The sequence below is a fragment of the Bos grunniens genome, chromosome 19 (genome assembly GCF_055505025.1).
Source record: "Bos grunniens cultivar Pamir isolate PY7600 chromosome 19, Bosgru_T2T1.0, whole genome shotgun sequence".
Lineage (NCBI taxonomy): Eukaryota > Metazoa > Chordata > Mammalia > Artiodactyla > Bovidae > Bos > Bos grunniens.
In genome coordinates, this window is record NC_141183.1 from 29001530 (window position 1) to 29026566 (window position 25037).

The 25037-nt window shown below is 55.3% G+C and overlaps 1 protein-coding gene across 1 annotated transcript; it reads left to right on the plus strand.

Annotated features, from left to right (window-relative positions):
- Positions 1-1821: 1821 nt before the first annotated feature.
- Positions 1822-19408, plus strand: ALKBH5 (alkB homolog 5, RNA demethylase). Its single transcript, XM_086358469.1, has 4 exons — positions 1822-2971; positions 10342-10422; positions 16885-17040; positions 17786-19408. The coding sequence occupies exons 1-4, from the start codon at positions 2202-2204 to the stop codon at positions 17961-17963; spliced, it is 1185 nt and encodes a 394-aa protein (XP_086214595.1). The 5' UTR covers positions 1822-2201; the 3' UTR covers positions 17964-19408.
- Positions 19409-25037: the final 5629 nt, after the last annotated feature.

The following is a 25037-nucleotide window of genomic DNA, read 5'->3' on the forward strand; positions in this document are numbered from 1 at the left end:
TGAAGCACTGGGGGGCTCTGGCAGGACTTTCTGACGACTGAGGTAGTGAACTCCCTGCCACCAGGTGTGTGAGCAGAGTCCAATGCCCCCTCTTGGAGGGTGGTTGAGAGGTGGGTGCTGGGCTTCTGAAGGGCCTGAGCCCTTGCAGCCACACTGCCAGTATGTAGGTAAAGGGGCCCTACCCAAGCCTTCACCTAGAATGGCCCAGACACGACTAGAACCCGAGCCTAGCTCCCTGGCTCTGGCCTTGCCCACTGGCCACCTTCTCACCACGTGCATCTGCCTTCCTGCCACTACTACAAGTGATGCCCACCAGCTTGAGTCAGAAAAGGCCAGGAGCCATTCTCTACAGGCTCGGTGCCTGTCCCGTCTCCCTTACACCTGCTGCTGCTCTCAAGGGGGTTAGGGCCAGAGTCCCAGGTGTCCAGGCCTTCCCATCCCACTGGCCCTGCTGGCCTGGCCTTGCCAAGTTACCCCACGACAGGCCCCACTTCACAGCAGAGACCGTTAGGCCCTCAGTTTAGGACGTGGAAACAGGCCCCCAATGGAGGCCAGTGGTCCTCTCTGCTTAATGGACAGGATATGGGACTGCATCTCAGCCGCGCACCCACCGCACGTGTGGGCACTGATGTCATTCCCGCCTCCAGAGCTTGTCGGGGTCCTAAGCCGGAGGTAAAGGTCCAAAAACACGCCTGCCGGGTCGCAGGGTCCGGAGCTCAGGCCCTGACCAGAGGGGACGGTGGGTGGAGAGGGCGCAGGGACAATGGGGCGGGCGCACAACGGTCGGAAAGGAGAGACTACAAAAAAAAAAAAAAGAAAGAAAGAGACTACGAAACCCAAGATGCATTTCATTCCAGAGAAAATCTGGGGATGCTGCTAGAGGAGTGAACCAAGCCTCCAAAAACTACAATGAAGGCGCGGGTGGGAGGGACTGGGCCCAGGAGCGTGACCACGCGAGTAGGCCTGCGGGTCTGGCGGGGCCTGGAGGGTCTGAACAAAGGGCTAGGCGCCCGGTAGAGCCCCGACTCCCGGGTCCGAGGTCCGTGCTCCAGTCCCGTCTCCCCGCCATCCCTGGGGCACCCTGCCCAGGAGGGCCGCGCACGCGCCGCCGCCTGGACGTGACTCGGGCAACGTCCAGGCGGAGAGGCGGCGGGGGTGGGGGTGGCATCTGCGGCGGCGGCCGTCGGACAAGGGCACTCGGCCGGAGCTCTTGACCCAGCAATCCGAGTGTTCCCTTGCGCGCAAAGGGCTTCACTTCGGTCGCGTCTCCACTCAGGCACTCTTTTAGCCACCCGGTCATCCTTCAGGGGTCCTTGCATCCCGCTCGCGGCTAATTAGGGGGATGGACGCAGTAGCCAAGGCGACCGTCGGATGGACAGGCACGCGCGCCAACCGACTTCCGGAAGCTGCCGTCTGGTCCCGCCCGGCCCGTGGCGGGTGGCCCAATGACAGAATCAGAAGCGCCAAAGGGGCGGTGCCCGGGCAGCCTTGCTTGTGGCGGTTCCCCGGTGATTGCGCGCTGGGGTTTGAGGCGTTTTTGGTCGTTCGGACGATGCCGTGACGCAGCGTGGCGACAGCGTTGGTGGCGTGAGCGCATTCCTGTGGAGGGAGCCCTTCGGCCGCGTGGGTGGCGCGGCGAGGAGGCAGGCTGCTGTTTGGGGCGTTCGCGGACCCCTTCAGTGGGTGGGGGAGGGGCCGCGGACGGCAAGCGGCTTTCGTCTGCGCGTGCGCCTACCTCTCCGCTGACCCGGCCGCACGCACGCGCATGCTCTGTGCGCGCGGAGCCGCGGTGGCCGGCTGTACTGCGCGTGCGCTCGGGGCAGTCCGCTGAGGAGCGGCGCTGGCGGACGTCGGGCGGGCGGCCGTGACGTCGTGAGGAGCGCTTTAAAGTGCGGGCCGGGCTGGGCGTCTGAGGGTCCGGCCGGGAGTCGGGCCGAGCCTCCGCGGCCGCCCTGCGCGGCATGAGGCCCTGCCGGCGCTCCTGCCCCCCCAGACGCGGAGGAGGAGGGAGTCCCGTCGCCCCCGCCGCCGCATGACCCGCAGCCCCTGAGGCCGACCCTCGACGCCCCAGCCGGGCCGCGCGGCCTCGCTCGCGGGCTTGGCGCTGAGGGCCCCTGCGGCCAGGGGCCCGGGCGCGTCCCCCAGAGCCATGCCCGGCCGCCCCGCCCGCAGCGGAGGGCCCTAGAGCAGCGGCGCGGGCCATGGCGGCCGCCAGCGGCTACACGGACCTGCGGGAGAAGCTCAAGTCCATGACGTCCCGGGACAACTACAAGGCGGGCAGTCGGGAGGCCGCGGCCGCCGCCGCCGCCGCCGTGGCTGCTGCCGCCGCCGCCGCCGCCGCGGCCGAGCCCTACGCGGCGCCCGGAGCCAAGCGCAAGTACCCGGAGGACTCGGACCCCGAGCGCAGCGACTTCGAGGAGCAGCAGCTGCAGAAGGAGGAGGAGGCACGCAAGGTGAAGAGCGGCATCCGTCAGATGCGCCTGTTCAGCCAGGACGAGTGCGCCAAGATCGAGGCCCGCATCGATGAGGTGGTGTCCCGCGCCGAAAAGGGCCTGTACAACGAGCACACGGTGGACCGGGCCCCGCTGCGCAACAAGTACTTCTTCGGCGAGGGCTACACGTACGGCGCGCAGCTGCAGAAGCGCGGGCCCGGCCAGGAGCGCCTCTACCCCCCCGGCGACGTGGACGAGATCCCCGAGTGGGTGCACCAGCTGGTCATCCAGAAGCTGGTGGAGCACCGCGTCATCCCCGAGGGCTTCGTCAACAGCGCCGTCATCAACGACTACCAGCCTGGCGGCTGCATCGTGTCCCACGTGGACCCCATCCACATCTTCGAGCGCCCCATCGTGTCCGTGTCCTTCTTCAGCGACTCCGCGCTCTGCTTCGGCTGCAAGTTCCAGTTCAAGCCTATCCGGGTGTCGGAGCCCGTGCTTTCCCTGCCGGTGCGCAGGGGGAGCGTGACTGTGCTCAGGTAACCGCCTGGGAGGAGGGGGCTGCCACGGGAGCCTCCGCTTTCCACCTCTGACCCGGGCTTTTGTGTGCGGGGCGGGGGTGGGGGTGGGGAAATGGGGTCTGCGTATAAAACGCGGGCGGCAAGAGCCGCGGAGCTAGAAAACTATCCCCAGGGCACCTTTGTTGAGATCGAGGACTTGACCCGAGAACTAGTCTAAAGGCATTTTTCCAGAAGGCTAATTTTAAGAGTCTCTTAACGTTCCTCATTTGAACAAGTCACTTTTCCATTTGGGGTCTCCAGCTCCAAGTGTGTGTGTTTTTAAGAAAATTTGTTGGAATTACTGCCTAACAGTCAGCCCAAGTCTGCCGTTTCTGGTCTGTCAGAGAACGTGTTCGTGGATTCCTTAACAGAGGAGAGCCTCACAGAGGAAGGCCCCAGGAGGATTTAACTGATGGTGCTCTCCATTCCCAGGAGGGGGAGTGGCTGCCCTGGAGCTGAACACATCAGTGGTTGGGCCAGGAGAACAGACTTAAAACGCAGCCCCCCTTGGCTGCAGAAGAGCCCACTGCTGCTTTGTAAGATGTGCCTGTAATCAGGACCAGATGAAACACAGTAAAGCTTGTCTTTTTGCGTGGTGTTCGGCTGTGTAGTTGTGTCAGCACAACTTGGGCTCTCGGCCTGTTTTCATTCCGGGATCCTGCTGAGAATTACCTCCGTTCCCTGGTCCCCGGGAGGAGATTGCCTGCTGGAACACCTTTGCTGTTTCTATGAAGCAGAAAATGTATTTGAAAGCTGCCTCTTTCCGGTACTGAAACAAGCACATCTAGCGATGTACATAAGTAATCCCCAAAACCTCTTAGGAGATCTAGATTGCGGCTATTCAGAGCGGCTTGGTTGACCACCAGATTCTAGTACAGGATCAGGACACACTGTGGTTTTGTTGTGAGCCGTTTTACCTCTGAAGTTCAGTCAGTGCCATAAGCCACTGTTATGGGTAGAAACAGGGTCATTGGAGTTCTCTTAACATCATGAGGCAAGTCTTCTGTGTTCATTGAGGGGAGCAGCAGAGCCGAGTGATACCAAGGTCTCCCCAAGGGAAAGTTGGGAAAGTTAGCAGCAGAAGCAGTGCTTTGGCTTCATTGTGCATCAAAAAATAGAGGGCCACTTACCTCTCAGGTGCCCACTTGTCACCTGGACCCTGAGCTTCTTAGATCTGTGTGGTGCTTCCAGATTGAAGTCTTAGTGGAGCCCTGTAGGATGGGATTTCCAGGGCAGACTCTCCCAGGTGGCCTGCTGTGTGAGGCAGTTTGGTGCCTGACTTCACTGAAGGGCTCTCTGTCCTAAAAGGGTTTCACTCAAGGGCCATTTGGTCTCTTCATGGGATACTGGTGTCTCACATAATCACAGAATCTATGGGTTGTCAGCTCAAGGTCTCATAGTGGTCTGATGTGTAAAGGGTAGGGGCACAAGAGGCAGTTTGTGACTTTGAGAGTCCCTTTTCCTCCCACACACACACTCCCTGTATTGAAGAGAAGTTTCAAGTTCTTAAAGTGCAGGTCTGTTAGTGATCAGCAGCAGGATTGCATCACCAGGAAAATTTTCTTCATCTTTTCCTTAGAAGAGTATACAGTCTTGAGGCTTTCCCAGTCCCTTCCTCCTGGGTTCTGACTTGGCTGAGGAGTCAGCGTGGGAGGCTCAGCCCTGTCCTGAAAAGTGCTGCCCCAGGGCTTTGAACCCAGCTGCCCTCTCATTTACTTTGGCATCTTGTGGGCGTTCTCCAAGCCGGCTTTTACGCCTGTGAGTGGGGTTGATGTCAACTTCCAAGGCCTGTTAGAACTAAATCTGGTGATTTAGTGTCTCCTAGAGGGCCCAGCACTGGGTGGGCCCTTACCTGGGTCCTTTCATACACAGGATGACAAGTGTTCCCCTGCTTCTTGTGGGAGAGCCTTTAACAGGGTTCTTCCCCTCATGGAGCTCTTGGCCCGGGGGAGGCCACAGACGGTTAGTGACCGCCCAGGAAAGTAACTGCAGGAATCTACTCTGGAGGGTGAAAGCTTTCAGGAGGAAGTAAGCGGCAGCTTGAAGAGTGACTTGGAGGTGACTGGGAGTAAGCCAAGCAGAGAAGATTTGGGTGGAGTGAGCGGTTGGGAAGTAGCTGTAGGTGAGGAGCTATGGCTCGAGGCTGACTAGGGGCAGATGGCCCTCCTTATAGTTCTCAGAGCCAACCTGGACCTGAGGGCAGGGGCTTTGGTGCGGCTGCCTCGATGAAGCTCTTAAGTCCAAGCTTCTCGGCAGCACTGCTGTTGGCATCTGGGCCGGTTCGTTACTTGTTGCTGGGGGCTGTCCTTTGTGGTGTAGAATGTTTAGCAGGATCCCCGCCTTCTGTCCACTGGGGCTGGAAGCACCTTCTGTGACAGCGAAGAACATCTCTAGATGTTGCCCTATGTCTCCTGCAGGTAAAATGTTCCCCAGTGGAAAGCCACTACTCTTGGGCTCTGGACACCCCCACTAATTTAAGCCCTCCAGGCCCTGCTCGCTTAGCTTTCTCAGCTTGCTTGCTGTGCAGGTGGGTGAACACCTGCCTGTTGGTGGTGCCTCTTCAAGTCCTGCTTGGGCTCTTCCCCAGGTTGGTGGGAGAGGAGCTTGCATTCACTTCCCAGTGTATCCCAGCCCAGAGCTGTGAGCTGCCCATAGGAAGGGACTGGTGAAGACAGTGGTTCTGTACAGATGGGGAGGGTTCTAGTCACTCTCATCTGACTCAGACTTGTGTTGTTCATGGCAGTGGGGGGTGTACCCGTCCAAGGCAACGTGGCAGGAGTACAGTTTTGTATTTAACAGTTGTTGGCATGGATTTCAGTGTGTGGCAAACATTGATTCAGCAATGTCCAAATGTGGGTATTTAGAGCAACGCCTCACAGACCCTTCTGGAAGTGCTTTTCTAACCTTTCCATGTTGGGCCTCAATAGGTCCTCTCTTAATGTGGTTTTCTAGGGAAATAAGTATCTTTTATATTTTCTTTTTATATATCAGTTCATCCCATATTCCTTCTCCTGTTCTCTGTATAGTAAATGGCAGATTAAAACAGATTTCAGTTGGATTAACTGGAATAATTACAAGGCTAATTGCTTACTTGCGCTATTTTTAATCACTGCTTCTTGGGTTGTGGTTGTGGTGGCCACGTGCCCAAAGACCCAGGCCTGTCTGAGGTGGCAGGGTCGCCCGGCCACAAGACATGCTGTGGTGAGCACAGCCTGTGACCTCTAGATAACAGTTGATGTTGGGTGGAGTGGGCACCCTGTCAGTTCTGGGCAGAGGACTGATTTTGTTAAGCTGGTTGAAAGCAAAATTTAGCTTTCTGGCTTAAAATAGTCAGGAATGTAGGGCAGATAGGTCTGGGCCACATCTCTTGTGTGGAGTCTTCTGATTCCATGAGAGGGGGAGGGACCTCAGGGGGAAGTCAGGGCTGTTTATTCTCAGGAGGAGTTCTGGGCCAGGTGTGTTGGCTGGCCTTGGTTCTCCCAGGCCTGACTAGAAGGCAGAGGGCAGCAAAGGGAAGGAAGCAGGTGGGCTGGTGACAGTCTCAGTCATGAAGCTCAGCGGAAGCTCTAGAGAGCCATTTTCAGCTGGGCAGTTGGTGTGTGGCTGATGCTAGCTACTCAGAGGCAGGGGTTCATCTTTGTGCACTTCTTCTCTGGGAGTGGTGGGAACACCTGTATCCTTTGCCGAGGTCGGTGAGGCCCACTCAGACAGACTGGACCTTGTCCCTGGGAAACACAGATGGGCTTTTCTTCCTCTCCCTCCTCACCGCGTTCCCACCCAAAAAGCAAAAACCGGCATAGTGGTGACACTGAAACCAAGAGTTTGATATGAGTTCCAGTGCCACCACTTTAGCTGTTGGCCTTTGGGCAGGTTACTTAATCTCTCTGGCCCTTAGTTTGCCTCCGCATTGTAGGGCTATTGACATCCTAGATCTGTTATGGAAGATTGACTCTCTTTCACACTACTGAAGCTTGAGGTTTTGGTAGAGAGTCTGGAGATGAGCTGCTTCTGTGCTCAGCTGTGTTCTATTTATACCTTGATGTGTACAGAATTGGGACTTGGAGCGGGTTGACTGCCTTCATTCTGGGTTCAGAAAGCCCCAGGACTGCTTCATCGTAGTGGCTATGTGTCTTCTAGGGGTTCAGGTGTGGTTATAACTTGAGCCTGAGTTCACAGTTCTGCTTCTGTGCCCAGGAGGCTAGCCTGCTGCCCCTCCCCCCCCCCTCCCTAAGCTTCAGGGAGGTCTTGTAGGCCTCTCACAGGTGAGGCAGGTTCATGAGGGCTGCCAAAGCAGCTAGCCCCCATTGGAGGGAGGCTGTCATCAGGCAGTCCCTCCATCTCTGGTTCTGTCTGCCCTGAGCAAAACCGTAGTAGATGGGCAATGGCAGCCACCTTGGAACTGTGCCTTAATAAATCTGTGTGCAAGGCTGTCCCCTTGAGGAGAGGCGTGCAGTCCTGCACAGTCCCTTATAAAGAGTCTTCCAGACTGCTCTGACCTGCACCTAATCCTCTGAGGAAGGACTAACTTAGTGCAGTCTCTGAGTCTTCAAGGCAGCAGAAACATCGAGCTCAACACAGATGTCATTTACCATCTGCTGCAGGCAGAGATGTGGAAGGCCTTTGCAGATCTTGTAGGGAAGACAATTGCCACAAGCCCAAACCGTAGTAATTAAGAGACTTGGGTGAGCGGTTTGGGGAAACCCAGCCTAGAGGGTTGAGCAGAGCTTCCCAAGGGAGGAGAGACTCTTGAAGAATCACTCTAAGGTGCAGCGTGGTGGGTGGCAGCCAGGCTCTGGCTCTGTGTGCTGGTGATGCACTGGTCACTGCTGCGTAGAGAGGGCTGTGAAGGGCCCTGTCCAGGGGCATACCATCCCGAGGTGCTTCCTCCTCTCTCCCTGTGAAAACAAAAGGGTGGGAGGCGCCAGCACTTTTCTTCATGCCAAGGGTAGGACTGGACCCAGGGCATATTAAATTTCAAGTTGGTGGAATAGGACTTTCAAACAGTTTCTCTTGTAGCCAGTAGGTTCCTTGGCAGTAAATAATTTCCTTTGGTCTCTGCTGAACCATTTCTGCTGAAATTCAGACCGAAGAGCTTCCATTGATCAGGACTTTGAGCCTCCTACTTCCAGTGGAGCCTGATACTGAGGAGGGGTCAGTAGGTTGTGTCAGAAGTTCAGGAAAACCAGTGCTAGTGAGCTGTTGAGGTGGAGTCTGTGCAGTACCGCCTCTGTCCTAGTTCTGAGGTTGGGCTGGGTGGCAGGAACCTGGCCTGGCTTGCAGAAAGAATTTCTGCAGCCTTTGGGAGGTGGGGACAGGTAAAATTTGATCAGCATCTGGATTTGCAGCTTCTGTGTTATGGGATGCAATTCCTTGTTGAAGATGGGAAGTCAGGGCCCTTGGCAGCTCCTGTAGCCAAGTCAGACAGGTTAGTACCACTAACCTGTTAGCACAAGTTAGGTCCTTCCTGTTAGCACAAGGAAGGTTGCCTGCAGCCAGTACTACAGATGTTGGCCATAGAGATGTGCCTTGGATTGCTTTTTGGAAAGTCCTGGATTTACATGGGACTGTCTCACAGCCCATACCTGTGCTTCCCCAAAGTGAAGTGACAAGAGAGCACAGGACAAGGTCTAGAGCTCCCAGCTCTGGGAGGGGCCCAGGAGGCCTCTGCTGCAGGCAGAGCCTGGATCTAGGTGGTCCAGGGCCCCTGGCTGGTGTCAGCTGCTTGGTAAATGTGGGGTGCCAGGCACCCCACATTGTCTAACTGAATTCTCACAGTCGTCCTGCAGGTGGACCTCCCACTACTCCTCTCCAGGGTGCCAACCAGGAAGACCTAGGACGTAATTCTCCTGGACGAGAGGAGGCACTGACCTCTTTTTAAAATCTTAGCATGAGTCACCACTAAGGAGTCATAAGTCATAGAACACAACCACACCAGCACCTGAGAACCTGCTGCTGTCCCTGCACATGGAGGCACTGAGGGTTCAACCCAGCATGCAGCTCAGCTGAGGTGACAGAGCTCAGGTTCTTCCCAGGTCCCTTCAGCTACGGCATCCTGTATGGCATTTCTCTCTGGGCCTCCAGATATTAATAGGTGTTATTTGAGAGAACGTTCTTTGGTCAGTGCTCAGTTAAATGAAGTCAGCAGATTCTTTTGCGGTAGTAATTCTCAGATCCTTTAACGTACCAATGCTTTTTTAAACTCATTAGTGTTTTCAGATTGATTTGACTGTGGATATTTGTCTGTAGTTTCTCCTGGGACTGTTATTTACAGAGAAAATGGAAAAACTGGCTGAGGAGCAGCTCAGAGGGGAAAATTCCTAACATAAGGGTCCTTTCCTCCCACCTTCAGCATGGCTTCAAATCAGATCTTCGTATCAGGCGTGGTTCTTTCTTGGACTTCATTTGCTCTTGCATCCAGTTCTTGCCCAAGTTGGGGGAGCCTGGCCATTTTGAGAAGTCCTTCAGAGACCTGCTGTGTTTCTGACAGCTGAGAAGGAGCTGACTGACTGCTGAACACAGGATTGGTGGGGGGGCAGGCCAGGGGACCCTGAACAGGAGGAGGAGGCCTGTGGCTGAGTGTCTTTTTGGCTGTGGCACTCCTTGTGCTCAGTTGGGTAACTTGGGGTTGGGGGTGCCTTTTGGCTGCCGGGTCCCCAGTGAGGGCATGTGCTCAGGGAGCCGAGTTTGCTTCCAAAGTTCCAAGTTGGAGAGACATTAGCTGTGAAGAGGACAGCCATCTACCCACACTCACTGGTCTGAGCAGTTTTAAAAATCATGTAGCTTGATGAAAATAAATAGATACTTGAGTGTGATGGGAATTCTTAAAACATTCCAAATACAGCTGTCATCAGGATTTTGGATCCCCTAAAAAAAAGGCTGTGGAAAGCTTTTTTTTTCTAAGTAGACAAATTCTCTTTTTGCCGTAGTTCTCTCTGGTGACTCAGTGCTATCAGTGTCTGCTTTGGTCTCCTCTGCCAGCCCAGGGGTGGGGTGGGGGGAGGGGATGCGGTTCTTCTCCCCGTGGTCTGGCCTGAGTCATTCTGCCTGCCTCCAAAGCCACTCAAGGTGTGCCCTCTCGGGGGCCCTTTGAAAGGGCTTCTTGCTTGTGCAAGGAGATTTCCTTCTGGGCTTCTGCTTCAAGACCCACCTTTACCTCATCCCAGGTTTTCCCTTAATGATTTCTGGGCAGAAATATCATGAATCTTAACACATTATTTCCTTCTGTGTAGATCCTTGAACCTCTTAAGTAAGGGGGCAGAGGGTGGCCATAAGACCAGGACCCTATTTCTGCCCCCCCACCCGTGGGATCTTTGGTTCTCCATCCATGCTCACATGCTATTTCTTTTCAGTGGATACGCTGCTGATGAAATCACCCACTGCATCCGGCCTCAGGACATCAAGGAGCGCAGAGCGGTCATCATCCTCAGGAAGTGAGTGCCCTGGTGTCTGGCTCCCTCTGTCAGTAGCCCTCAGTGTGAGGGCTGAGCAAAAGCACACACTCCCAGGGTTTGTGACCTGGGTCTTGAGACAGGGTTTGGGGAGTATTCCTCCCGACCCTGCCTCTCCCACCTCTTCCTTTCCCTTCCTCCTTGGTTCCGATCTGTTGCGTGTGCGTTTCACTGAATATTTTTAGGTGTGCCTCAGCAGCTTGCTGTAAAGTTGCCTGAGTTTTCACTTCTGTGAGGAGAAGGGAGTGAGGAGAGGGGACGAAGGTAAGTGGCTGGCTGTGTGTTCAGCAGGTGCGTGCCTTGTGGCTGTCCCTACTCTTTGGCCGGGGGTCAGGGAAGCAATGATCAACATGGCCAATCCTGGCATCTCCAGCACTTTCGTGTGTGTGTTCACAAGCGGTGCTTGGACTGAGCTGTGCAGACACTGGGTCAAGACAGTCCTCCCTGGATGGAGGCTGGCATCTTGAGAGGCTGGCTGATTGCTCAGGTTGTGTGGAAATCAATGAGCAGGGCGGGGCCACTGCCTAGACCCAGGCTGGAACAGAATGTCCTATAACTTGTCTTATTTTTTTAAAATTAACCTTATTTTTTAGAACATATTTAGATTTATAGAGGCATGCAGACAGCAGAGTGCACTCTGTCCCCTCCTGGTAACGTCTCATGTCAGTGTGGCACTTTCATCACAGTCGGGAAACCAGTAATGACCTGGACGATTAACTCAAGTCCATCCTTTATTCACACGTCCCGGTTCCTCCTCACGTCCTCTTCTGTCCCAGAAGGACATTTGGTGGTCATGTCACTTCTGTGTCACACCTGCTGTGATACCTTTTCAGACTTGCCTAACTCGTAATAACACTGACCTTATTCGTGGTAACAATGACCGGCCAGGTATATGGCAGAAGGCCCTCAGCGGGGGAGTATGCAGTGTTGCCTCATGCACACTGGTTGTGGGTTTGGCAAGGAGGCCGCAGAGGGGCAGTGCCCTTCTTGTCACATCACTACCCGGGCACAGGGCCTTCCATTGTCCACACTGACCTCAAGCGCCTGGCTAGGGTGATGATGTTGGGTTTCTACCTCTACAGTCACTGCTGCCCCCCTGTCCACGCTGTCCTCTCAGCAAGGACGTCGCTATAGGTGGCCCACACGTGAGGAGTGGGGGCTGAGTGCCACCTCCTTGAAGGCCACTCGGGATCTTCTGCAGGAGATTGTTCTGTCCCCCTTGTTTACTTCGTTCTCTCATTTCCTGATGGCAGCATGGACTCATGGTATCTATTCTGTGCTCAACTTGTTTCCCCTTTGGCCACTGTGCATCCTCACTTCCTGGCCTACCATCTTTCTCTCTAACTTGAGTTTGTGACTTCACCATCTTGGCCCTTTGGGTCCAGACTCCAGAGTATTGTGATGGTGACGTCTTCAGCGTGGCTCTGCCACTTTGCCAGATCAGAACATTGAGTCTGTCATCTGTAGAATGGAGCTGTGGACGGTCCTGCGGTGCAGGTACAGCCCTGGGCGCCAAGGGGAGCACCAGACAGCGGTCAGCCTGGCAGCCTCTGTCCTCTGGCCTAAGGATATTCCCAGAATCCATCGGAAGAAGGTTTTTCATCTGTCTTTATGCTTGCATTTCCTGTGGTTCCCAGTGTATTCCAGAATCCATGACCTGAAAATGAGGCAGCTGAGTGTCGCTCCTCTCTGGCCTCCCTCCCCAGTGATTTCTTGTCAGATGTGCCTGGGACCTCCAAGAACAGCCGGAGATAGGTTTTGTTTGGGAACCGGGGGTGGGGGGGAGTGGAACCAACACGATGCCTCCCATTGTCCCTCCCAGCCCATCATGATAGCCTGTACAGGGAGCTCTTCACTGGAGGTGCGGGTGAAAGTGGCCAGAGTCCGAGTCATCCTTCCTTGGGTGGTGGCTCCCGTACCTGGCTGCCCGAGCTGTGTGCTCGGGCTCAGTGGGCTAGGAGTCTGCACTCTGGCCAACTGAGCCCTTGCCAGTGTTCTGACCTTGGAGAATGGCTGCTGTGGGTAACTGGGGCTCTTTGACCTTCTGACCTGAGTGGGCCCAGGAGCCAGCCAGGGACTGGGCTGGAGGACAGAAGCACAGACCTTGGAAAAGGGGCAGAAAGGGATGGGTGGATGTGCAGGGCTACTGAGGTATGCAGTGGCCAACTGTAAGCAGCTAACCTGGGGAGCAGAGAAGAGGAGGCCCGCGCTGTCACCTGCTGAGTGAGAGTCAGGTCCTCTCAGTGTCTGGGCTGTTGACTGCTCCTCGCTGCCATTAAAGGACCCGCAGCTCCAAGGATGGCCTGTGAGCTGATGTCCCAGGCTCTTGAAGCAGCGGCCTCTGTTGGGATTACTTTCCCTTCGAACACGGTCACCTTCTGATCCACAGCCACCCCACTCCCCACGCAAATGACCCACATCTACACACTGAAAGTTGGTTAATCTAGCTGTCCTTCAAGACTCAAAGCTCAGCCATTTTGACACTCGGAAAGCAAAGGAGGCTGGGAGAGCCGTGTTCATCTGGGCCCTGGCACTGAGGTAGTCCAGAGGACAGCTCTTGGCAGTGAGGAGCAGCACCAAGTGGAAAAGGACAAGGTGGCAACTTGATGGAGAGGGGAGCATCCTGGCTTAGGCGCTGCCAGGGGTCACAGATGTGGCCTTGTTGGGTGTCCTTGAGTAAGGTCCCCTTGGGTGGGCTCTGGGCACTGAGCCCCGCCCTGTTCCCTGTAGGTAGGTGGGGGAGCCAGCACTGCCTTCTCCTGGGTTTGGATAAAGATCACACAGGCTGCTGAGAGTGGGCCTGGGGGCTCTGTCACCACTTCAGGCTGGTCAGCACTGGGGTAGTCTTTCTAAAGCCCTCATGGGGGAGATGGGCAGATGGTGGCCAGGTGCTTTCTGATTCAGCAAAACACGGCTCCTTTGCAGGTGGGTAATGCTGAGTCTTCACTCAGGACGTGGTGTCGTAGTTTCTTGCCTGGAGGCTGGGAGTGACCTTAGGAGAGCCTCCCTGAGTGCATTCCTCAGGCTGCAGCTCAGTGTGATAATGTGTTGGGGTCACAACAAGTAAATGGCTGAGTGCGGCTTTGGACCCTGGTTTCCTGGTGCTGGCTCTTGTGGCCGGCGGTGGTTTGCATAGTGGAGCACCCTGAGCCCCACCCTGGGGTGGGTGCTGTGAGTTGAGAGAGTCTGGAGCCTCATACAGAAGGGCTTTCTTGCCTCTGCTGTACTAGTAGAGAACGGGGGGCTGAGGGTATTTTAAGTGGCAAGGGGGCTATCCTCCAGGATGTGGGGTAAGGTCACAGCTGCAGGTCAGTCAGCCCCTCAGTGCCCCCAGGCTCCTGGCATGTTGCTGTTTCCTAGCCCGCCCAGTGCAGGTTTCCCAGCTGATGGGTTGGGGTCATGGCAAGGATGTTGTGCTCAAGTCAGGTGCAGCGGGAGGAGGGAGAGCCCAGGCGCAGGGAGGCCTGTGTCTTTAGGAAGGGGGCAGGAAGCCCTTACCAGGGCTTCAACTAGGGGATCACTGCACGCCTGTCATCTGGGCCCTGTGGCATGGCTGGGCTCTGTGGAGCCCTGCCTCCTGGGGCTCTGGCTTAAGCTCGTGTGGTGTGGTGTGGTGGTTGCTAGGCTGCATGACTGGAGGAAGCTGCCCTCAGGGCCTGGATGTTCTATAGGCCTGGGTCCAGGGGCCAGTCTGCTGGAAACCCAGGACCGTGTATGTGCTTGGGCTGCTTCTCTCTTTGGGGAACTGCTCAGGTATCCTTCTGGCCCCCTGACCACAGCAGGCTGCTGCAGCACCTGTCTGAGGACTGCTGGTGGTCCTGCTGGGGGAGGGACAGGGCATGGGCTAAGTCTGATGCTTAGAGCGGCCAGGGCACTCGAAGATGAGGAATACTCAAGACGTACCTGCCTTGGTACCCCAGTCTCCTTGCCCCCTTGGAAAGGCCAGGCTTTGTGGCACAGGTCACATTGGGGCCAGAAGTCACAGGTGGTTGGCAGCGGGGCCTGAAGAGCAGACTGTTTCCCCATCTCTGAGAAGCCGTGGTCCACCTCCAGGGACTGCTCTCAGCTCTACCGCAGTGAGGAGGCCCACCTGGGCCTCAGGGGAACCCGGGATAGCAGCTGTGGACTGAGTCCACTGACTGGGTCTCTGATTTTGCGTTCTTCCCCAATCTGAGGGCAGTGCCTGGGACAATCAGCCCTTTCCTTTCCTCTCAGGTCATGTGTTAACGTGTTCCATTAATGTTTGGCCATGCTCCGTTGGTTCTGGCTTCCCCCGTACCTACAACCAATCTATGCTTTGTCTTGGGAACTCTCCTGACACACCTGGGGTGCCTTGCTGTGACCCCTGGACGTTGACTCAGATCTATAAGGAAGATCTTTGTTTCTTCTACCACTGGAGGAGGCCCAGACCTCATAGCTAGAACTGGGCTTTCTGCCTCCAAGCTTGTGGCTCTGTCCACTGAATCCTGGCCTGTGCCCTGGCCTTGGCTGCCCTTTAAGAGGGGTGGGCTCTGAAGGTGGGCTCTGGGCTGGAGGTCTGGCTCTAGCCTGGCTTCCTGCAGCTTGGTGGCTGTTGGAAGTAGAGCTCCTCCATCGGTTGTGAGATGTACTTGTCATAGCCTCTAGGGAGTGTCAGGAGCCCTTCAGGGCCCCAAGCTCGTAGATCCCCAGAGTGGCTGGGGAGACTGGCTCCTGGTAGAGCCACCTCTGATCACTCCCTCCCTGTGGGCTGATGTGACAGTGGTGGAGTGCAGGTGTGGGAAGTTGCCCTTTCCTGTTCTTCTCTCAGGCAGCTAGAGAGAGAGCTGGCCCGTGGGCCCACAGTGAGGGCCCCCCACTGTTCAGGCCGGCCGCCGTAGTCCCAGCAGCTCAGGAAGGTAGTGCCCACAGGCTCAGTGACTGCCAGCCCTGCCTGCGTGGCAGGGTGTGCCTTCTAGCCCCAGAGGTATGGGCCAGACTCTCCTCTGGCCGTCTGCACTCACCTGACGAAACTACCCAGTGGTTCTGGGCCCTCAATCCTGCCCACACAGGCTTTCCTGCCCGGGGGTGTGCTCCCAGCTCCACTTCTTCCCAGTGCCCCTGGCCCTGAAGGAGGCAGCTTGTCTTGGGTCTCTGGACCCTGAGAACTGAGAGAAGCCTTTGCTCAGAAGGGGAGGGATGTGACTAGCTTGACTCTGAGGGCAGCTTCAGGGTGCATCTTCCTCTTGCTACCAGGTCCTGTCGCCTGGGGTCCCCAGAGGGGAGGCTGAGACTGGTGGGCCAGTGTAGCCACGCTCCTCTGGCTTCTCCATCTAAGAGGCCAAAGCAAAGGGACAGGGACACTGGCCCTGCCTTCCTGTCCACCAGTTTGAGTCTGATGACATCAGAATACTGGTTCCCTGATGCAAAGGCGTCCCCTGCTGACCTCCAGAGAGTTACCCCAGCCCAGGTTTGGAGCCCTGTGGCTCCTACTTGCCAGGCCTGGAGTCACACCTAGACTAGCGCTCTCTCAGGACTTCCAGGACACATGACCTCCCTCCTCACCCAGTTTTCCTGTCTATTGTGAGGACTGGATGCAGTTGTTCCCAAGAACCCAAGGCAGCTCTCACGTTCCCTTCTGCTCTCTTCCCCCAGTGTTCTCGGGGAGGCTGTCCTTTGAGTCCTGCCTGGCCACAGCACCTTCTTCAGGACCCAGTTGCCTTTTGTGCCCAGCAGCCCATGGCAAAGGTGCCTTCAGGGCCTCCTGCCAGCTGCACCCCCGGCTTCTCTTGCCACCTGACTTGCTGGCTGTCTCTGATCACACAAAAGACCTCAGGCTTCTCAGAGGCTTCCCATACCAGCTTCCCCCTGGCCTGACATCATAAAGGACTCGATCGCTGCCTTGGGCTGCCCCCCACCCACCTTCTCCATCCTTTCTTCCTGCGTCTTTGACTAGGCAGTGTGTTCCAGTGCTTGGTGGGGGCTTTGCCTTCAGAATCCCTCTGACCTTGGCTTGGTCAGTGTTCAAGAACCAGCAAAGGCTACCAGGTGGCTGTGGTGGGACCAGAGCTATGAGTGAATGTGGAGCTGGGCCTAGGCCTCTTTGGGCTCTGCCTCTGTTCGCTTCCAGCCCTTCCACACGCTGGACCTGGGGACCTTCCTGTCGGGTCTCCAGGCAGGGGTAGGCATGTCTGGGAGTGTGGGATCCCCAGTCCTCTGGCAGGTGCAGCACACATCCCCAGAGGGTCTCTAGGCCTGAGAGGGGTGAGGTGGGGCCACCCTGTCCGGCTGAGAGAGCCTTGGGGTCCTTTCCCTGGGGCAGCAGAGTCTTTGCAAGTCAGCCAGACCAGTCCCTAGTTGACCCACGAGGAGACCAGAGCACAAAACAGAGAGTGTTGGCCTCACTTAGCCTGGCCAGAGTTGGTCTGATGGGGCCATGTCCTCCCCAGAGGCCCACGGGTGACCCCACGTGCGTTTCCTTTGCAGGACGAGATTAGATGCACCCCGATTGGAAACCAAGTCCCTGAGCAGCTCCGTGCTGCCACCCAGCTATGCCTCAGATCGTCTGTCGGGAAACAACAGGGACCCCGCTCTGAAACCCAAGCGGTCTCACCGCAAGGCAGACCCCGATGCTGCCCACAGGTACTCAGCTGTGGTCCCTCAGTGCAGGCCAGCAGAGTGGTGCCACCGCCTGACTGCAGAGTGAGATGGGTGGGTGGTCTGGGGTAGGTGGTTCGGAGCCTGCCATCGCCCATTTTTTCAGAGCCTTCTGTCCACTTTGCTGCAGTTGGTGGTGTTCCCAGCTAAGCCCTGACTACCTTCCTGTGGGGATGCTGCAGGCCTCCCCTTGCTCAGGACACGCTAAGGTGCTCCTGTGGGTTCTGTGGGAGTTCGAGGGGAAGTGAGGGACTTGGAAGTTTGCGGAGCAGGGTTTCCTCCCAGTAGGGTTCTGAGGAAGCTGTTTACACTGAGACTGGAGGATGGGATGGTATGTAGGAAGGGCAGTACGGTCAGAAGGTGTCATGTAGGCTGAAACCACAAGACAGGAAGAGCTTGGTAGTTCCTCGGGGAGTGGGGCTGGTGAGCAGAGAGGGAGAGTGGGCGTTGAGGAGGACTGAGAAGCCAGGGAGGCAGCAGGACCAGGCAGGGTCTCAAGGCTGCGATAGGAAGGCCACCTTGTGTCCGGCAACCTTCTCAGTGTCCTGGGGTACAGACTCAGAGCCCAGCAGACCCACAGGGTGATTGGGGAATGTCTTAGAAACCGGATTTGGGGGCACTGGCACCTCGTGGGGCCAGGGCACGGGGCAGTGCTTCTGCCAGTACTGCCCCCACAGAGAACTGGCCAGCTGGGGTGACTGGGTAACGCATCCCCAACATTTCCCCACAGGCCTCGGATTCTGGAGATGGACAAGGAGGAGAACCGGCGGTCTGTGCTGTTGCCCGCACACCGGCGGGCAGGCCGCTTCAGCTCCGAGAACTACCGGCGCAAGTCCTACGAGCCCGGGGAGGACTGCTCGGAGGCGGCGGGCAGCCCCGCCCGCAAGGTGAAGATGCGGCGGCACTAAGGCCAGCGCCTCCGGACTCGCGTGATCCTCACTAGCTGCCCCTCCTTTTGTTCTGTTTTGAGGGTTCCCCCCCCTTTTTTTATTATTCTATTTTTTTCCCCTTGGTTTGTTGCCTGTTAAGGCTGAAGAACGGGATTGGCCAGGACCTGGTTCTCTTGTTCTGGGTTTCCTCCTGGATGGAAAAGCTGTTGGCATCTGTAGGCACAAAAGCGCACACTGGAGGGGCCAGTAGAGGCATGGAGAGCTATGTCAGGCTGGGTTATTTAAAAACAGCGAAATGTTTTGGTTAAGAAAATTCTTGTTGCTTTAAATGTAAATCTTCTCAGTGTTGTAAATGAAGTTCTGTCTCCCTCTTCTCCCACCTATGTCTGCACTGGGGTGAGGTCCTGCTGGCTCTGCAGGGGGCCTGCTGCCCTCCCACAGCTCACCTGCTCTCCAGGCCCAGCAGCTCACGTGGATACCCCTCCTGCCGCTGTTGGGGGGATGACGCGCAGAAGCCTGGATGGTGTCAGCCCCTGCTGCCCTAGAGCTGTTACTGGCTGAGACCTCGGGCTTCCTGCACGCCCTCTGGCCTGCTCTGCCCCCGGGTCCCCGGCTGCCAAGGAACCGGCTGCAGTGGTCCTGACCTCTTGCTGGGAGCCCGCCTCTTTGCTGGTCGCTCCTTTGAAGCATATGCGTGCGATTGTACGGAATAGTTATAGACCTGCCATGTTGGGCAGTTTTAGGAGTTGTTTCTAGCTGGAGGGACTGGTGTCCTTCCAGGCCTAGTGTTTGGGGTATGGAAAGTTGTTGTGGTGTGTGGTAGGGTTTTGTTTTCTTTTGTTGTGAGTTTTCATTTTTTTTCCTTTGGCCTCCTGGCTTTTTCCTTTCCTTTTCTTTTCTCGTCCATCGACCAGCGTGGGCCTTCTCCCTATGTCATCCCCCTAGGAAGGGCCCTCCTGCAGCATGCATCCAGGGCCAGAGGTTGGGCCTACAGATGGGGTGGGAGCCTCCTCCACCTCAGGCATCAGACCTGGGGAAGGGGCTTTTAAAAAATAGTAACAAAAGGGGAAAAAAGTAAAGTTTTTGGCAGTTTTCCACCCACTCATCGTTTAGGGCTGCAAGGTTTTGCTGATCGCGGTTCCTTAGGAATGTCTCTTTGCCAGCAGGCCTAAGACCCAGGCTCACTGAGAGCGGAGCCCCTCCCAGTCCCTAGGCTGCCCCATGCAGGGGCTGGTCCAAGAGGAGGCTGCAGAGAGCTGGGCAGCCACCATCAAGAAGCCCCTTTTGGGGCCAGAACTCCTTTGCCAGCGTGGATTCCTCAAGTTGGGACTTCGTAACTAAAGCAGTTGCAGTTGTATTTTTTTTACAGCTTTTTTCCCAAAAATGATTTGTAGTTGTGTGTGCAGCACTTTGCCCTGATATGTGTGCTCTACAATAAAAACCAAATCTAATATATTTTGAAACAGTTGTCTGATGCTGTTGTAAGAGAGGATTTGCCTTTCTTCCTTAATCCCTTTGTTTTGCCCTGAAACCCTGAAGGGGGTGGGAGGGCAGAGTCCATTGCCCACCAGGACTCCAGAGGAGGTGAGCAGTTGCTGACCCAGGGCTGAGGACCGGCTCGCCCACTGTCTTTCTCGAACTGCTGTGAGGATGGACTTTGTAACCCATGTGTCTGGATGCTCGTTGTGGGCACCATGGACCAACAGGAGCCGGGATCCTGCTCTGCTGAGTTGCAGATGCCTGTCTTTTGGAGTGATCAGAGAGGCTGCAGGCCAGTGGAGGAGGAATAGCATGAGCAAAGGCAGGGAGAGCCTGGCCTTTGTAGCAAATGCACTAGTAGTTTCATTCAAAACTGTCAAGTTCCTGCATGTGCTGGCCAAGCCCTCACTGTGGCCCCGTGGCCCACAGCCCTTTGAGCCCCTGCTTTCAGGGTGAGAGTGTAGAGCTGAGGGTGCAGATGCCGGGGCCCAGGAGCTTCTAGTCCCTTCAGATCCTGGACCTGGTTTCCAGGTTCTGGTCAGGGCTTTGGTCTAGTCTCCCTCATTCACTCCCAGTGCCCAGAGTCACTCTGCTTGGCCGAATTCTTGCTGTGAATACCTGGCAAGCCACGTAGTTCCTCATTTAACAGGGAGAGGAGAGTCTATAGGGAGCAAGTGAGTGGCCAGGGCTCAGGCCTGCAGATTGGTGACAGGATGTGAAATGAAGATGGGGTGAGCAGAGCTTCCCTGTGGTCTGTGGCCAGTTGAGCCTGCAGGGGTAGCTACTGGGCTGGGCAGATGGGCCCTGGCCGAGCTGTGGAGCTGAGAGGAAGGTCATCCAGAGCACATGGAAGGGGCAGCTCCCTGACTCTGCCTGGGCTTGACTCGGGTCACAGGATGGGCGCTTGTGTGGAGGACTGCGAGAGACTCCCCACTGCCACTGCGACAAAGCCAGACCTGGGTCCTTCCCAGTCCCTGAGTAGTGAGGCCCTTTGCCTTGCAGGACTGAGGGATGAGGCTGGAGGATGGAGGGTTCAGCCCTCGGAGGTCCTGCTATGTCTCTGGCTCTGGTTTCTGTCCCTGTACAGTGGTTCTGTGGCATGCCATCTCTGAGACTGTACCCAGGCAGGTGGGGGGCCTAAATCCGATTCCCTGAATCAGACTGTCCCCAGACCTCTGCTGGGGCACCAGTGTCTGGGCCATGTGCCGAGTCCCATCTCTGCCCCTGCCCAACCCTGTGTACAGTAGGTGCTCTAACAACATCTGACTCCAGCCTCTCCCATCTGGGCAGCCCATCCCATTTCCACAGTCCTGTTGTGTGGTGAGGGAAACTGAGGCCTGAAGTCACATCCATTCATTGAGAAAACATCTGCGTGTCTGACTGCTGAGGGTATGAGACCATCTGGTGTGTGTCACATACACGCGAGGTTTCTGTAGGTCGTGCCGATAGGTGTGTAGCACCTACATTACCAATAATAGAGCACACAGCACTTGTAAGCTCTGTTTAGCCAGTTGTTTCTCACAGGATGCTTGTATTTGTTGTTGCAGAACTCTTCTATCTGGAGCTCACCCGTGGTAATTCAGCCACAATATGGTGAATGGAGTTGTACTCCATCTGCCTGCATTGCTTTCCTGTGGCTGCAGGAACAGTCACAAACCTGGTAGCTTAAAACAACAGACATCGATTTCCTCACAGTTTGGAGGTCAGAAACCCAAAATCACTACCCCTGGGCTAGAATCTGCCCATTCACATTCAGCTGTCTCCAACAGCGCCTCATGGCTGTCGACATTGCTTAACTTGTGGGCACACAACTCCAGTCTCTGCCTCTGTGGTCACATGTCCACCTCCTCTTCTGTGTCCCACACTTCCTCTGCCTCTCCCTCATTAGAGCCCATCTGAATAACCAAAAATAATCTCCCCATGTAAAGAGCTATAATCACATTTGCAAGGTTAAAAGAAATGTAGAACAATTTACATTCTGGGGATTAAGGTCTGATCACCTATGGGGGCCATTGTTCAGCCTGCTACACCTCTCTTCCCAATAAGTGTGTCATTAAATTTGATATATGACCTATGACTTCTCATCATTGAACAAACTTATTTGGGTTGAAACGTTTGAGTCTCAACACTACATTCCAATTTAATCTGCATCATCAATACTTTCTTCATTGAAGTCTTAAGTTTAAACCTGTGCTGTCTAACATGGCAGCTGCTTGGCAGCCACTGGACAGCCTGGCTGCAGTGTGGCTGGTTTGAACTGAGAGGAACTTGAGATGTCAAATATACACCAGAATCTGAAGAGCTGGTGCAAAAAAAAAGATGTAAAAAAATATTAGTTACTTTCTACTGATTACATTGAAATGATAGTATTTTGGACCCACCTGGGTTAAATAAAAATATGCTATATAATTTTAACCTGTTACTGTTTTAAGTCTGGCTGCTGCTGCTGCTGCTAAGTTGCTTCAGTCGTGTCTGACTCTGTGCGACCCCATAGACGGCAGCCCACCAGGCTCCCCCGTCCCTGAGATTCTCCAGGCAAGAACACTGGAGTGGGTTGCCATTTCCTTCTCCAATGCATGAAAGTGAAAAGTGAAAGTGAAATCTCTCAGTCGTGTCTGACTCTTAGTGACCCCATGGACTGCAGACCACCAGGCTCCTCCACGGGATTTTCCAGGCAAGAGTACTGGAGTGGGGTGCCATTGCCTTCTCCATAAGTCTGGCTACCAGGGAATTTAAAATTATATATGTGGCTTGCATTGTGTTTCTATTGGATGGCACTGGTCTCGAAAATGAAAACCAGCCTGGCTGTGGTGGTGGCCCGTTTCTGTGGTGTGAAAGTGAAAGTCACTAAGTCATGTCCTACTCTGCAACCCCATGGACTATACAGTCCACGGAATCTTCCAGGCCAGAATACTGGAGTGGGTAGCCTATCTCTTCTCCAGGGGATCTTCCCAAACCAGGAATTGAACCGGGGTCTCCTGCATGGCAGGGGTAGTCTTTACCAGCTGAGCCACCAGTATGCCCTTCTGGCGGACTTCCAGCTGTCAGCGGGGTGGCTGTGAGCATTACTACAGTGTTCCCATCACACAGATGCAGTTAGTGAAGGAAGGGCAGCAGACGGGAAAAATTAATTAAGGAAGGAAGCACTTAGTTCTGAACTTTACCTTTGTTTTTAACTTTTAAGTAACAGCTGTGTTTGACAACTGACTCACAAAAATTCTTAAAATGTAACAATTGGCTGTTGGGAGCGGCTTCCCATGGAGAGTTTTGAGCAGAGGAGCATTTGGGCAGATCTGGGGTCCCGCGGGCTGCAGAGCTGAGTGGTAAGTAGGCGTGGATTAAGAGATTTCAGAGGCTGGGGCCCTCCAACTGGGTGCTCCCTGGCGCACTTCCCCTGGTGCCCACAGAGCGGCAGCAGAGCCCCAGTGTTGGTGCCTCCAGTGGTCAGGGGTGGGGGGGCAGCCCTTCCTTGGTGTAGAAGGAGAGCTGAGTCCCCAGGGGAACAACGAGGGCTCCCTGCTGCTGCTGCTGCTGCCTGGCTCAGCCAAGGCCCCAGGGGTGGGTATGCAGGGTGGCCCAAGGTCTTGTGGGTCAGGGTTACCCCAGCTCCATGGACCTCCAGAGAGTTGTGTGACCCAGTGCTGCCACTCCAGGCTGAGACCCAGAACCTAACTCCCTACTCCCACCCTCTCTGGACTCATTGTGAGTGAGGCCCTTTATGATCTGCCTGATTTAATTCTCATCTCAACCTCTGATATATCTTATCTGGGGCCCAGGCTCAAATCCTGACATTGCCATGTACCTCTGGGCAAATTACTTAACCTCTCTGATCTTGTTTTTTTCCTATGTAAAACAGGCATAGGATGAAAGGAATGACCATGGTGCCTGGCACAGATCAAGTGTTCAGTGTTAATAAACGGTAGCAATTAACATTTGCCCCCATCTTGCAGATGAGCAAACTGAGGCCCAGAAAGATGAAGTGGCAGAGCAGGATTAGAACTTGGAGCCACAGAGACAAAGCACAGAACTCCACCTTCCAAAAGGTCTGTGACAGTCCCCTGGAACCTCAAACCTGACACCCCTACAGGGAGAGGGCTGCTGCTGCTAAGTCACTTCAGTCGTGTTCGACTCTGTGCGACCCCATAGACGGCAGCCCACCAGGACTCCCCTATCCGGGCTCAAACCCACCATGAAGGATGAGGGCTATCCCAGCTTGGGCTCCCAGTACTCTCAGTCAGCCCCCCAACCCTGCTAGAACCCTCGCCCACCCCACCCCCAGCCCAGATTCCACTCCTGGAATCCTGGGGCCTGCCAGGCCCCTGGAGGAGCCGCCAGGAAGAAGCTGCTTGTGTGGTTTGGGCAGAGGAGGAGGGTCGCGGCCTCAGCTGGGATCTGGGCCAGCTCCTGGAAGGCGGGCCTGCCTCCCGCAGCCAGGCTCTCCAGACCTTCCTCCCATCCTGGGCCGCCCCTGTTTGGCCTCCCTGGGGGGCTTTCTCACCATCCCTTCTCCTGCCATCTCTCAGCAGGTGGCCTTGGACCTTAGCTTCCATTTCCTGTCTATAAAAAGGTTTGTCCTTGTGACTACCTCCAGTGTCACCGCAAAGATCTGAGCAGATAAAACACAAATGCAGAGTCTATTGGGGTGCCTGCCTCTGAGGACACCCTGGATGCACGCCAGCCTGGCTCTGGGACACCCCTACTCTCCCTACATCCATCAACCACCAAGTCCTATGACCTTTGACTCCCAGTGTGGGTTATTATTTGCATTTTATATTTTTAATGCAACATTTCAACCACACTGAAAAATACTTAAGAGAAGCCACATTACCAACCACATGTGTTAACAGTTTGTCACACTTGCTTTCTGACTTTTTAAGATTAATTCATATATTTTATAAATGTGTTGAGTATCAGCTGTGTGCCAGGCACTGTTCTAGGCACTGGAGACACAGCTGTGAACAACAGCATTCAAAACCAAGCCCTCAGGGAGCTCATTCTTAAACTGGGAGACACATAATATATATAGATGGTGGGTAAGAAGAGGCAGGCAGAGAGGAAGAGGCAGGCAGAGAGGAACAGGCTGGGGAGGCGTTGGAAATCTAGAGGCCCTGGTGGCATGAGGCGGGGAGTGGGTTCCTTGAACAAGTGTCATCAAGTCAGGACTAAAAGGAGGAGAAAAGTAAAGTGAAAGTTGCTCAGTCGTGTCCAACTCTTTGCAGCCCCATGGACTGTAGTCTGCTGAGTTTCTCTGTCTGTGGAATTCTCCAGGCAAGAATACTGGAGTGAGTTGCCATTCCCTTTTCCTGGGGATCTTCCCAACCCAGGACTAGAACCCAAGTGTCTTACACTGTAGGCAGATTCTTTACCATCTGAGCCACCAGGGAAGACTAAAAGGAGGGGAGGGATTTGGCAAAGCATCTCAGGCAAGGAAACAGCAACTGCAGGTCTTCTGAGGAAGAAGCCCACCTGGTACCTGTGAAGACTGGAGAGGCGGCCAGTTCTGAGCCGGCTTGCCAGGGACAGATCCTGCTCAGCCTTGGGCTCCACTCCTGCTTAAATCAACTCATTGAGTCCTTACTGCGTTTTACAGATGGGGAAACTGATGGCCAGGTA

What these genes read in the sequence shown, in the direction of transcription:
- ALKBH5 (XM_086358469.1), top strand. Translation starts at nt 2,202, where the DNA reads ATGGCGGCCGCCAGCGGCTACACGGACCTGCGGGAGAAGCTCAAGTCC. An exon ending in GGGAGCGTGACTGTGCTCAG is followed by an intron (nt 2,972 to 10,341) that starts GTAACCGCCTGG and finishes ATTTCTTTTCAG; the next exon opens with TGGATACGCTGCTGATGAAA. An exon ending in GACCCCGATGCTGCCCACAG is followed by an intron (nt 17,041 to 17,785) that starts GTACTCAGCTGT and finishes ATTTCCCCACAG; the next exon opens with GCCTCGGATTCTGGAGATGG.